Below are 13,214 nucleotides of genomic sequence, written 5' to 3'. Positions count from 1 at the left end.
AACACTACGACACAAAGCATTGCAATCACAGGGTAAAACTGCTCTCTCGTTTGGAACTATAGCAGTTGGCACAGCAACTCAGAAAAAGCCGCATGGATCGTCGATGAGAAAAATATTGAGACTGGTAAGGCTGGGATAAGGGAGGAGGGAGGGGGAAGTGCTGAACTGAGGTTGGCATGAAAGCACATTGTTACAGTGAGTTTTAGAAAAGATTGATAGAGAAGGGTTTCTCTGCCAGTGCACACGATTCATTTTTGGGATGCACAAAAAAAAGCAATTTCTCTTCAAACAAATAGGGAAGAGGCTCATAAATTGATCTCAGAGCACACATGGCGCAGGGGTAAACCCTCTCTTCGCATTAAAACAGTGCAAGAAGGAAATACAATACAACAAAAAAAGCCACTATTCCGGTTGTATTACACAAAATTTAAACTTTATTCTGGGGGGGGGGGACGACTTTTTTTTGATTTTGTAGCATTTTAATAAAGGCCCAAAAAATTAAATAAAACAACAACAACTTTCTCTGATACAACAGAAAACATGTTCACGTAAGAACAAACCATAACAGAGAATCTTTAAATCACAGATTTTCATCCCTTTGTTTTGTTTTCATGCTGTCTTGCACTCTGCAAGATGTGAACTTGGCACAAGTTTCTCATGGTAGTCAGTCCAACACAGCTTCTTTCTTCCTAGATTCGAGTCAATTGGTGCCAGAGACTGGAGGGTAAGATGCTCTCAACCTTTTCCATCACAAAGTTCAATGGAGCAAAGAGTGTACTGAGAAACTGGGGAGAAAAGTAGCAAAAAAAACCCCGAGTCACTCATTCAAGAAGAGGATCCAAGACAACAACAAGAAACATGTACATTTACATAGCGCCTTTCCTGTCGGAAGGACATCTCAAAGCGCTTCACACAACAAGAAAGGTCGAAGAGATGGGTCTCGAGTCGAGGTTTGATATGCCTAATAAATACAGAAATTACTTTTAGACATTAATAAAGGTGATCAGATCATGAGAAAATTCCACCAGGGGCTGGAATATTAAAAAAAAACTTCCAACCCATCGAGTCATCTAAACCCTTCTGAACATTACCAAGTCTTTATTTTCACCTGTCAGCTAGCGACAGAGCGTCCCATCATCAAATGTTCATTTCTGTGAGGGAGACGCATCTGTGAATCGTTCACAAATAGCGGAAAGGTCCAAATGGGTTTCATTAAAAAGCACATTAAATTTTGTCACTTAATCCCATTTAAGACACAGCACAGTAATGCTGTGCACATGACAATACAAGATGACCCTGTTAAACTGCGATCTAGTTGAGCTCAGTGTAGGTGTACTGTAGACCTGCACCATACCGGACAGGCGATAAACTCAGCGTCTGACACTAAAAGATTACCAGGCCATTAAATCACCACTGGCATCAACTCCTTCATGCATGCTATACACAGGAAGCACTGTTGGTCAGTGGTGACTGGAGGGAAGTCACCTTTTTAGCACATCCTTATAACATGGTGTTTGAGATACTGAAGCCAAATGGCTGGATTTTGGCTGGCTTGCCCTATACTGACTGCTGAATTAATTTGTGCCAGTTTTCTTACTCCACACAATCTGCTCTTCCTATTCCCTCGTATTCCTATTCCTCTTCCTGTTCCCTTCTCCCTCATACCCATCAAGTTTTAAATACTTTGTTACTTTTTGCTTCTACCACAACTTCCAGGAGGCCACAAGTACCACATTCACTGCATTAAGACGTTCCTCCTGATCTACCTTATATTGATTTTAACTCACCAACAAGTGGAAACAGTCCGTCAACATCCACCTTATCAAATCCTTGCATAATAGCAGTTCCACAAGTAATTTCAGTAATAATATTGACTATAAGGCTATTACATTTTCAGTGGGACCTATGATCTAATGTCTCACTCGCATCTGCTCATACAAATGCCCTGAGACTGGCAGCTATAGATTTCAGAGATTACTCACCTCAAACCGTTTGCTTCATATTGAGCTTGGAAAACGATCAGAATCCCCAAAAACAGAGGTCACTCCTATTGTAAGATTAGGCTAAGGAAAACTTACAGCTGTACAATGCATTTCAAATATAGTGAAAAACAATTTAAACGTGGGACTATTTCAGCTGTGACATCTTGATGGAAATCCACAAAATAAAGAGAGGTTTGCTAGCAGCTGAACTACGATTTGCATCCCCAGAGACTGAGCCTCTTACTCCAGTGAGGAGTGACACTCAACAGCAGCAACGCACACAAGTGATGGGCAGCCAAAGATTGGGAAGTGGTGACCATCCAAAATGCTATCTGCCGTCAAAGCACAAGGTTGGTTTTGTAAAACATCAATTTGCATCAAGCAAATTGGAAGTTGCACGGGTGGGACAAAAGTAATATGCATTGGATGATCTCACCTTCCAGCACATATCACACCAGTTCCAGCCGAGAGCTGGATCACCCGAACGGGTTGATTTCAAGATCCTTGCACTCTTTTTCAAATCCCTTCATGATCTTGCACCTTCCTACCTCTCCGACCTGCTTACCCCACACCCGCTGCCTCCAGTTGACTGGCTCCAGCCTTCTGCATGTCCACGTGACCTCCGTTCCACCATTGGTGGCCGCGCTTTCAGCCACTATGCCCCGAAACTCTGAAACACCTTTCCTCTATCCCATCGCCTTGCCCTTTCCTTTCCCATTTTCACGTCATGCCAACGGTCACCAACCCCACCCCCCTGGCTCGGAGTTGTGCTCCGCCACTGTCAAGCACTCTGGGATGCTACCCTTCGTGAGGGGCGCTATGTAAATGCAAGTTGCTGTTGTCATATTGATAACTTTTGTGCGGGGAGATTGAACTCGCAGTCTAGGCTGACATTCCAATGCAGTGTTGGGGGTATGCTGCATTATCAGAGGCGCAGCCTTTTGGATACGATGTTAAATCAAGGTCCCATCTGACTATTCAGGTGAACATTAAATTTTCCATGGTACTATTCGAGAAGAGAAAGGAGTTTTTCCTCAGTGTTTTGGCCATCAATCTCCCAAGTAACAAAAAAGGTCATTCCCTTCAAGTCTAGTTTGTTGGGACTTTGCTCTGGCTGCTGTGTTTGCCTAAAGGTACACAATCATTACGCTTTACCGTAAATGCTGCAAAGCTCTTTGGAACGTCTGACGTAAAAGGCACTTACATCAAATGCAAAGATAATCTCACTTTCCAGCACGCAACAAATAGCTGCAGCATTGCGCACACTGGTGCTTTTGCATTAGAACCAAACGGAGTTCTGTGTATCAGGTACAAACAACTTTATGGGACAAGCCATCATCAAACAGCACAGCTTCTGCCATGACCTTTGTCGATGCAATTATTGTGCCAATACCGAGGGATCAAACATATTTCCAAAGCTTTCCGTGCCTGGTAACTCAAAACACTCTGTAAATTCCTACAATAAAAAACACCTATTTATTTGGATCATTGTTTTTCAGACACCTGGGCCCATGAGCGTGGGACGTCAACACAAACAGGTTGACATGCAGGCAGTTATGCACAAACAAATCCCAGCCTCAACCTCTCGGAATACGAGCCTCAACTGCAACAATCTCACTCAGACCTATTGACATATTGCACGCCTCCTATACACAAAGCCTTCCCTTATACAGTGTCCACGGGCTTCGGGTTATACAAAGAATACCAGGTTACAAAGCTGGTGGTTTCTTCCTCAACTATTTCAGACACAGATTCTTACAATTTGGTTCCATTCTTGTCATTTTTTGCCAGCTTTTAAATATTAACCTTTACACTGGAGGTTTCCAATGCTCTGCAAACACAAGACCAATGAATACAAGTTCATGCAGTTTAAGATTCAACTTCAGCAAGATTCCCCAAACACAACCAAAACAATTCTATTGTATTGACTCAATGCATATCAACCATAGTAACAACACAATACTTACAGTATTTTAGATGATGAATACCAATCCTACTGCAAATACTTTTTATGATTACTCTAAAATGATAAGGATTCTTTCCTACACTCAACTTCTCAGTATCAGAATTGGAGGTGTACAGGCATTCTACTGTACTAATAATAATCCTTATTTGATAACCTATATTGCTAGAACCTCTCAAAGTGCTTCACAGGTAATTGCTGGGGAGTGACCCTTTATTTTGTAGGATAATTCAGCAGCCAATTTGGACACGCAATGTTCCACAAACACCCATGAATGACCAATCTTTGGGGGGCCAGCACACTGGGACAAAATTCCCTTCACTTTTCGATTAACATCAAAGATCAATGCCAGAAACTGTCACAAAATATAGATGACAAAACACATCACAGAATGCTTCTGAATCATGAAGTAGCGCTGTTCAAAATCACCTACGGGTACCTGTGCACATGAGGTAAGTGCTGTTTCAGAGGCATGGTCAAAATCAAGTGGCACAGCAAGATAAAGGTCAGCTCCAGAAGTCACAAACCGAACTATAATCCCTGCACAAGCGCTTTGATGTGGTTTCCTCAAATCTCCCAATTGTTTCTTCAAAATGTACAAGTGGGTTTTCTGCTGTGGCCCACATTGCGTTAAAAAATTAAAACTCTACACCGTGTCATTTCCGTCTCAACTTATTATTTACTTTGCCACATAAGGGTCACCTCACAAAAATCCTGCTTCTGGTTTGGATAAAACCGATCAGAAAGATAAGATCAAAAAGGACTTGCACCTTAAAGTACTAGTTAATTCTCTTTGCTTGTTTCGATGCAATGCCATTGATCTACAAAGGTTCTATGGCTTGGAAGGTGTGCATTCAAAACCAACAATGTGCACGTCACAGAAGGAAATGTATGAATGCAAAATTCATCTCACGTCTACAGCAAAGTGGCTACTGGTCAACTACATTTTGATCAATTGATTGTCTTTATGTCAGAGCCTTTTCATGTCTCATAAGTTGACGGTAATCTGATCACTCTGTATAATATGCGAGAGTTAGTTACGTGCTTTCTTCACATTGTTGGTCATGATTCAACAGTTATCTTTCGATGCTTGTCAGTGTAAATGACTTCTCCAGTCACACTACTGCAGAATCAGGGCTTACCTGCCTTTACACAAAAGAGAAATTTGTGTTGGAGAATTTTAACCTACTGAAACCTATGCCAAACCAGCCACATTAAGGGTTAAAAAAAGATCAAAGCATGGCGATTGTGATATGTCTACAGTACTCATAGGGACCCTCTGGGCACCCACACACGAACATCATAGTTCTGGAATCAAGGGAACTTCTATCATTAGACTTATTGAGTAACATAATGGGCGCACACGACGGCTGGAGAAGAAAGTCAAAACCTGCACAGCCCTGGCTCAGGTGGCTCAACGCGTTGAGGTCAAACACAGCCTTTCATGTTCGTGACCTGGGTTCAGATCTCAGCAAAACTTTGGACTTCAGAGTACAGCTGTTACTGGACGTCGAAGACTATGTAAAAGGAGTTTGTCACTTCAAGGCTACCCCGGTGCACTGCCGGATCAACAAAGCCACAGATCTGAAATGGCCCTTTGTGATAAACAATTTGGTTTTAAACTTTTCTTTTTTTTTTAACACGCAAGATGTTTCCGAGAAAAATAGTCTTCTGACATTTGGACGTTTTGGAGAGCGCTGAGGTCTAAAGTGGTCCTATTGGGACCAAATAAAATACTTACAGCTTTTGCAAAGACGCCCATGAGCTCCGGGAACTGGTGCGTGAGGAGTGCGAGCATGGCAGTGAAGGAGCACAAGCCTGCTGTGAAGAGGATGAAGAATGGCAGCTCCTTCTTGGGATACACTGAAACTTCATGAAACGCTGGACATGAACAGACAGCATCAGATAGGTAGAGAGAGAAACAAATAATACAGACACAGTGCACACACACACACACACATAAAAAGCCGGAGAACACAACAGAAACAAATAGAAAGACAGAAATAAAGAAAGAAAGAGATAGAAAGAAAAAGAGAGAAATAAAAAGAGAAAGAGAAAAAGAAAAAGAAAAAGACAGACAGACAGACAGACAGACAGACAGAAAGAAAGAAAGAAAGAAAGAAAGAAAGAAAGAAAGAAAGAAAGAAAGAAAGAAAGAAAGAAACAGAAAGAAAAAAAGAAAGACAGACAGACAGACAGAAAGACACATTGCATAATTCCTCCAGTTTAGATTTTCAATTCAGAAACTAAACAAACAGCAAGCTTTCAGGGTTACAAGTGAAAATAATACTAATCAGGAAGGGTGTTGAAGAGATTGTAAAAGGGAAGCCCGTATTTCATTGCTGGGTTTTTATTTGATATAAAATTAGTTCGCTGAATAGCAGTTTCATACTGTGACGGACTCAGGAAGGGACAGGAAAGCTACAGCTTTGCCTATTATTTTCCACTACTTCCAAAATTACAGTCACTTTGTTTGTTCAGATTAAATTAATTTCCAATTATTGATTAGTTTTACTGCCAAAATGTGTCTTTTTATAAGTGTAACAATGACAACTTAAAGAAGGAAAGCGTGGGACTTAAAATCTAGAATTACCAGTCAATTCTGTCTCTGGACCCAATATGGCTGATTTGGAGAATCCAGATACTGGCTGAATGAGTGGCTTTAGGAGTTTCACACATTACAAATATTCACATTAAAAAAGTCAATATGAAGATTTTGAAGCACACTCAGCTATTAAGGACTGAGGTACACGCAAATGCCATTCTTGTCACTAAACTTACATGGCAGCAGTTCTCTGTCTGCAGTCTCTGTGCAGATTGGATATGGATAGAAAAGGTGACCTTTTTCCAAAGGGTAGGGGATCATTCGGAAAGCTGAAGGAAGAAGATTGTATTGAAGTAGTGAATGCATGTTGTGAAAATGCACCAAATTCCCAAACAGTTTACAAAGTCCCTACATCGTGCTCTTAATTTTTGCTCTTAATCTTGCTGTCTTGCATTAATTAGAGTGAGGTTAGTCTGCCTTAACTAGAGCAAGGTTAGCTTTCCTCAGCTAGAGCAAGGTTAGCCTGCCTTAATTAGAGCAAGGTTAGTCTGCCTTTACTAGAGCGAGGGAGCGCATCTTAACTAGAGTGAGGGAGCCCATCATCAGCATGGACTTGAATGTTTCAAGACTTTCCATTTTATCTTCAACCCCCTCCCACTCCACGCCCCACAAAACTTTTTTCCAATGCGATCCACACAACCCAACTCAGTTCCAACCCATTCGAGGAAGCTCATCCCAGGACGTTTCAGAAACGCAACTACTGAATCTTTACAAAGTGACGATTTCGAATGCCGATCAGAACACAGACTGACAAGTAACGTTTCAAGAGGCAGAGCACGCCCACATTTTAAGGCAATAAATTATTTGGAAAAAGGACATTTAAAACATTTGATTTTTCTTTTGTATATGAAGGAGAGATGGTCCTTCTGCTGGTAACTTTACAGCACTGACAAAGTGTGCGCACACACACACACGCACACAATCATCCAAACTGCTACTACAGGCATTGAAGTGTTGAACCGATGCTTCTTCAGCAACAGGGGAGAACACGGGGACTAATTTCAAACCATATGCGCACCAGGACTTTGATGGTGAATGGTTTCATTTTTGAGCTTAGATCAACCAGGTGGTTGATTTAACCAAGCTGGGGGGGGGGGAAGGTGAGCACTAAAGTGACCCAAAAATAATTGGAATGGTTGGGTCGTGGGATTGAGTTCCACAGGATAAATTCAGTTCCAGCTATATAGGGATTTATTTTATGGGGTTAAAGTAGGGAATTAAGTCGATTCAGGATTAGAAATATTCTAAAAGGATAATGGTAAGAGAATTGCACCCAGTACACACTACAGTGTCTCATTATCACTGATGCTGAAGACTGACTTACTGGTTACTCCAGATCCACAAGACAGGCAATCTGCATTGCCACCAAGTGGCGTATAATGGAAAGGCTGGTTTGTGGTATAGGCCGTGCAATTGCACAGAAACACTGGGGACATTGTGACAGGAAAGCACTTAGTGCTAGGTTATATCACTGTCCAGTTTATTTAATGGTATAAAAAGGACAATGTCATTTCTGCCAGGATGTCTCAGTAAACTGGCGTCAGCCTTGCGCTGGTAGCCAGAGCCACATTGAACGAGTGGTAACTGTCTTTCACAAATGGGAAAGTCATAGAAACAGCAGAGAAGTACGCTGGAATGGGAAAGAAGAAGTCAAGTTAAAATGTCCATCAGTGAAAAGCACTTACTTCCTTCCCAGGTACAGTGTAATAGGTTCAGAGCCCCTTCTACTCTCTTCCAGTGTTGAAGGTGAAAGAAGGAGTATGCTATGGCCTCACTATCTCCCCTCTTCAAAATGTGTTCAGGGGGTAGTATTAAACTCTTCATTTCTAATAAGTACTTAACACAAAAGAAAATATGTGTCAACAGAAAGGCAATGCAACAACATAGACCCTCAACTGTCTTTTCTTCCCCACATCCAAGCCATGACCCACTCTGCCTTCCCTCACCTCCGTAACATCGCCCTACTCTGTCACTACCTCACCCCTCAGGCCGCTGAAACTCTTGTTCATGCCTTCATCACCTCCAGGCTCAACTATGCAAATGCCCTGCTTGTCAGCCTTCCCATCTCCTCCCTCCACAGGCTGCAGATAATCCAGAACTCTGCAGCCCATATCCTCTCCCGCACCAAACTCTGTGACCCCATCTCCCCCATTCTCACCCGACTCCATTGGCTCCCTATCCTTCAGAGGATCCAGTTCAAGATCCTGGTCCTCACCTACAAAGTCCTCCATGGCCTCGCCCCACAGTACCTCTGTAACCTTCTAACCCCCACCAACCTGCCTGCTCCCTCTGCTCAGCCGGCTCCGGCCTGCTTCATGTCCCCCGACCCACCATTGGCAGGAGAGCCTTCAGCCACTCTGGCACCAACCTCTGGAATTCCATCCCCCAATCATTCCCCCTCGCCCTCTCCTTAACCTCCTTCAAGTCCCGCCTCAAAACCCTCCTCTTCAACCATGCCATCGGCTACCCCCCTTCCCCTCCCCTCTCCCCACCTGACCCCAGCTCGGGTCTGAAATGCTGTACACTGTCCAGCGCCTTGGGACGTCCTCCCGACGTAAAAGGCGCTATACAAATGTAATCTTGTTGCTGTATTTAGCTCAAAACCTTACACTGGCAGGTCCCTTACCCAAGGTCATCTTCCCCCAGTAATATTAATCTTTATAATAATCCTTGCATTTTGATAAAGTGCCTTATCACGTCTTCTAGACGTCTCAAAGCGCTTCACAGAATATACTGTAAAGTGAATTGACTGTATATTTGTGGGCGAAACGCGGCAACCAATTGTGCACAGCAGTGTCCCACAAACAGTCGTGGATTGAGTGACCAAATTATTATTATTTTTTAAATTCTCATCTCCCATTACCCCCTCCCCCCACCCAAGCTCCGGTGTGTGTTGCAATTTGAGCCTTTGATAAGTTGCTGAGTGTCTTTGGTTCCTCTGTTCTCGGGTCCTTTATTAAAAGTGGGCTGAATAGAATAAATTAGTTTTATTCTGTTCATTGCCCTGAACCCAACAGTAGTGGTGGTAGTTGGAAGGAATATTCCTACGACACTAATAGACACAAATTTAGAAAAATGTGTTTTCTTCCTCCTTTTCACTCTCTCCTCTTTTCTCCCCCCACCCTCCATGTTCCTTCTGCTGCCCAGACTGAAATCAGCTAACTCAATACAGACTTGGGACCTCTGTTTGTATGGTTCATCAACACATTGAAAAGATGCTACCCTTTGGAGGATGCTACCAACATTCCCCTCACCCACCCCAAGCTCCACTGTGTGTTGCACTTTGGACATCCTCCTGACCAGAAAACATTATATCAGTGTTAATTGTGATTGTGTTGATGTTGTTCGCAGAGGGAAAGCTGCCAGAAACGTTTGTGTGTCTGTAGATGATGAGGTTGTGTGTGTCTGTCAATGGTGAGAGAGTTTATGTACAAGCGATGGGTTTGATGGGTTGAATGAACTTTGAATGTCCATGCCTCCTGATGAGATTTTCCAGAGCAATGTCCACAGAATATTTTGACACTTCATTCCCAAAGGAAAAAAACAATCACGCTGAAGACAATGAAGGTAAGAAACACTTACTTTGGGGACATGTGGGTTAAATTCTACTGCCCTGTGTATTGCTTCTACAGCATTCATCTCTGCAGTGCTCAGCCCTCGCCTGGAGGCAGCTTCTGGTGAGAATCTAGGAGAGCGTAAGAAACAATTTCAGTATACAACATGAAACCATGAGGATTGGGCCAGTAGGCAGTAGGTAGTCCTGTGGGTCTGACTGCAATACATGCTAATATTGGGAAATGCTAAACCTTTACAGGAACGGCGAAGCACCTTTAAGTGAAGATCAAAACACGCCGGTGCTCCCTGTGCTATACAGGGGAATGGAACCCCATACTTCACCACACAAACAATTCTCAAAAGGTTTTCATATGTGATAATTCACATTTTGGAGGGCAATGTTAGATGTGCTGTTGGAGTCACCTATTTAAAGTCTAATCCACCAGAGCTGGTAGACCTTCAGTTAAGCAGTCACTGGAGCTGGTAGTTACTCATTAAGCACTGTTTGTCAGACATCCAATACAACATGAGAGGTTGGTGATCAGATTCTGACCTCAACATCTTTACAATGACAGGAGCAATATTCAGAAAACCAGCTCCTACATAGGCTGCAATATATGGAGGCACCTACTTGTCGGAGACAGCTCTCGCCTTCAGTAGCGCTGCTGTGTAGCATATTGTTGCTGACTTGGGTAAGCTGATGTCTGTCACAAAAGAAAGCAGGAAGCCATGAATCCAGGGATGCTGATTGCAACTGAAATATTAATGTCCCTTGTTACTCTGAACAACAAGTAATTTACAAGTATTACAATTATTATTATTGCTATAGAAGCTGTAACCTAACTGCTTCTATTTTAAATGTTAAGCTCTGCAACCCTCCCACTGTTCAGATCTGTTCTTCAAACAGGTTCAAAGCCTGAAAAGGTCAAACCTTCTTTTTCCTGATGGACACTGACCTTCAAGCATCACAGCCCACACGTCACTATTTTGTGATTCACTGTTTCATGCATGACAACAGGTTCGATCAGAGCTGTTGCTTAGCGCTGCACATAGTAACCAGCACAGCAGCAATGTGAGGTCGAATATTTGAAGGTCTGTGACTGGTGCAATTGGTCACATCTATGCTTCCCTGTGCACTGCCACATCACTCATTCAGAAATAGAGCAAAAATGCAACTTGCACCGAAAAGGCCACAAGTAGAAACATAGTGTGTTTCCCCAGATTATATCTGAAATGGGAAGCTGTAGAATTTATGGGGATTTTTAATCTGAAAACTGTACAAGACAGTATCTTCCAATAATTCTGCAACAATTTCAATCTGTAGCTCCCTTAACTAAAGTTTCAGTTTGAAAGCCAATGTAGCTGCAGACACAAAGCCTGCATTGTGTACATGCTTCCCTTTACCTTTTTGTAACATCCCAGCAGTCTAGCGTTGTGTGTGTGTGTGTGAAATAGCTATTTTCCCATTCAATGCAGAGCCTATAACATCGAAACGTCTCAAAGGGCTTAGTAATTTATTGCTGTCAAGTGCAGTGACTGCGCACTTAAAGGCCAAAGCGCCAGCCACCTTACACTCATGGAAGGCCCCCACCAAAGCACAACAGGGTAAAACCCAACAGGGACACCGGCAAATGTTACTGATAAATTATTCTGAATTAACAAGAAGTTACCACTCAAAGACGATACTGCAGAAACTGGACCCGCATTGCACTGAGATCAGAAACATAAACTCCAACTCTTGCTGCACGCATATCAAAGGCTCGAATTCCCCCATAGTCTTAGCTTGAAGATGGAGCAGAATTTTGGAAAAGTGCTCTGAAAGAACTGCAGCTTCCAAATTAAGACCGAATTGGAAAATGTTCCTAAATCTTTAAATCTAAAGTCTTACGGCTGGGAGCAACAAGGCATTTCAGACTCAGATGGACAAACACTGTCCTATGTTGCACTGATACTGCAGAAATATTTGCATTCAAATGTCAGTTTTGTTCCCTTCACAGGGTCAACAAACTTTCATTTGATAAACGCTCACAACTCACCGTCATATTTGGCTAAGACGGCCTGCACATCAGCGTACGCCTGCAGCTCTAACAGTGCCTCCAGTAAGTTTTCGTGGATGTTGAACATGCTGAGGAGAGGGAACTCTTTCATCAGCTGCAAAACAGTCAAATTATCAATTACACGGAGAGGAGTGGAGCTGGAGCATCCGTCCGGTAGCACATGAGAAAAATTTGGGTTAAATTAGAACGCAGAACAGACTGAACTAACAACAAATTACATTTATATGCACACTGTCTCCTTCCTGTAGGATGACTTCTCTGAGCGTTTTCCACTGGGATGTTCAATGCTGAGTTTGGTAGGTGACCACAGATGCAGTTAAAGAAAACTAGGCTTTTTGGCGTGATAGAGAAGGTGGTGAGACACAGAAGTAGAGGGAGTTGCAAAGGGAAAGGGTGGGGGTGTAGTTGTTGGGATTAACACCACTCGCGTTGCAGACAGATCTGAAGCTTGAAATCCCTCAAGGCCACTTAGACTCTCCATTTTCACAGAGCAAACCCTCAGGTTGCCTCGTCTCTTTCTCTTAGGATCCCAGTAGATTGAAAGAAGAGTATCTGACCTCTGGCTTCTGTGCTGCAACTGTCACTCCCAGACCCTACAGCACATACACGCATCGATGACGGTACTGAATAAAATGGGATTGTTTTTACCAGGAGACTGGCTGGCGTCCTCGATACCGGCTCAGTGAATAGTTTAATACCTTCTGACCCAGCATTTTACTCAAACGCCTGAGATGCTGGTTTTAATGCTCGAAGGAAGGAGTCTATTAGAAGGCGTTGCAAACAATATTTTTGTCGCAGTCCAAAAGACAATATTTATAACAATAATCATCCTCGCATTAGATATAGGGCTTCATCATGTGGAAACCGCTTTGAAGCGCTTCACGGAGCTTTTTACTCACGTCTCTCATCATTTTCACTGCTTCTCTTGTCCGCCCCAGCTTGCGTGCACACATTGCCAACCTCCTTTTAATGTAAACTAATACGTTTGTGTCCCGCCCTGAAAGACAGAACAAGCATCGCTTGGTCAACACGGTGCAGGAGAGGAATAGCAA

The 13,214-nt window shown here is 42.9% G+C and overlaps 1 protein-coding gene across 6 annotated transcripts in view; it reads right to left on the bottom strand.

Annotated features, from left to right (window-relative positions):
• Positions 1-423: 423 nt before the first annotated feature.
• LOC103179359 (suppressor of tumorigenicity 7 protein homolog) overlaps positions 424-13,214 on the bottom strand; it is a 66,498-nt gene continuing 53,707 nt past the window's right edge. For 5 of the 6 annotated variants that reach the window (XM_042335486.1, XM_042335487.1, XM_042335489.1 and 2 more), the window contains 8 exons: positions 13,062-13,159; positions 12,142-12,256; positions 10,737-10,809; positions 10,133-10,235; positions 8,236-8,386; positions 6,727-6,819; positions 5,687-5,826; positions 424-785 (listed from right to left, as the gene is read on the bottom strand). In XM_042335486.1, the coding sequence (XP_042191420.1) occupies positions 690-785; positions 5,687-5,826; positions 6,727-6,819; positions 8,236-8,386; positions 10,133-10,235; positions 10,737-10,809; positions 12,142-12,256; positions 13,062-13,159 (869 nt within the window). In that variant the 3' untranslated portion in view covers positions 424-689. The remainder of the gene's footprint in view (positions 786-5,686; positions 5,827-6,726; positions 6,820-8,235; positions 8,387-10,132; positions 10,236-10,736; positions 10,810-12,141; positions 12,257-13,061; positions 13,160-13,214) is intronic. The other variant, XM_042335488.1, reaches the window with a different exon arrangement.

Source organism: Callorhinchus milii, unplaced genomic scaffold, assembly GCF_018977255.1.
Source record: "Callorhinchus milii isolate IMCB2004 unplaced genomic scaffold, IMCB_Cmil_1.0 Scaffold5, whole genome shotgun sequence".
Taxonomy (NCBI): domain Eukaryota; kingdom Metazoa; phylum Chordata; class Chondrichthyes; order Chimaeriformes; family Callorhinchidae; genus Callorhinchus; species Callorhinchus milii.
This window is presented reverse-complemented; position numbering and strand designations above follow the sequence as displayed.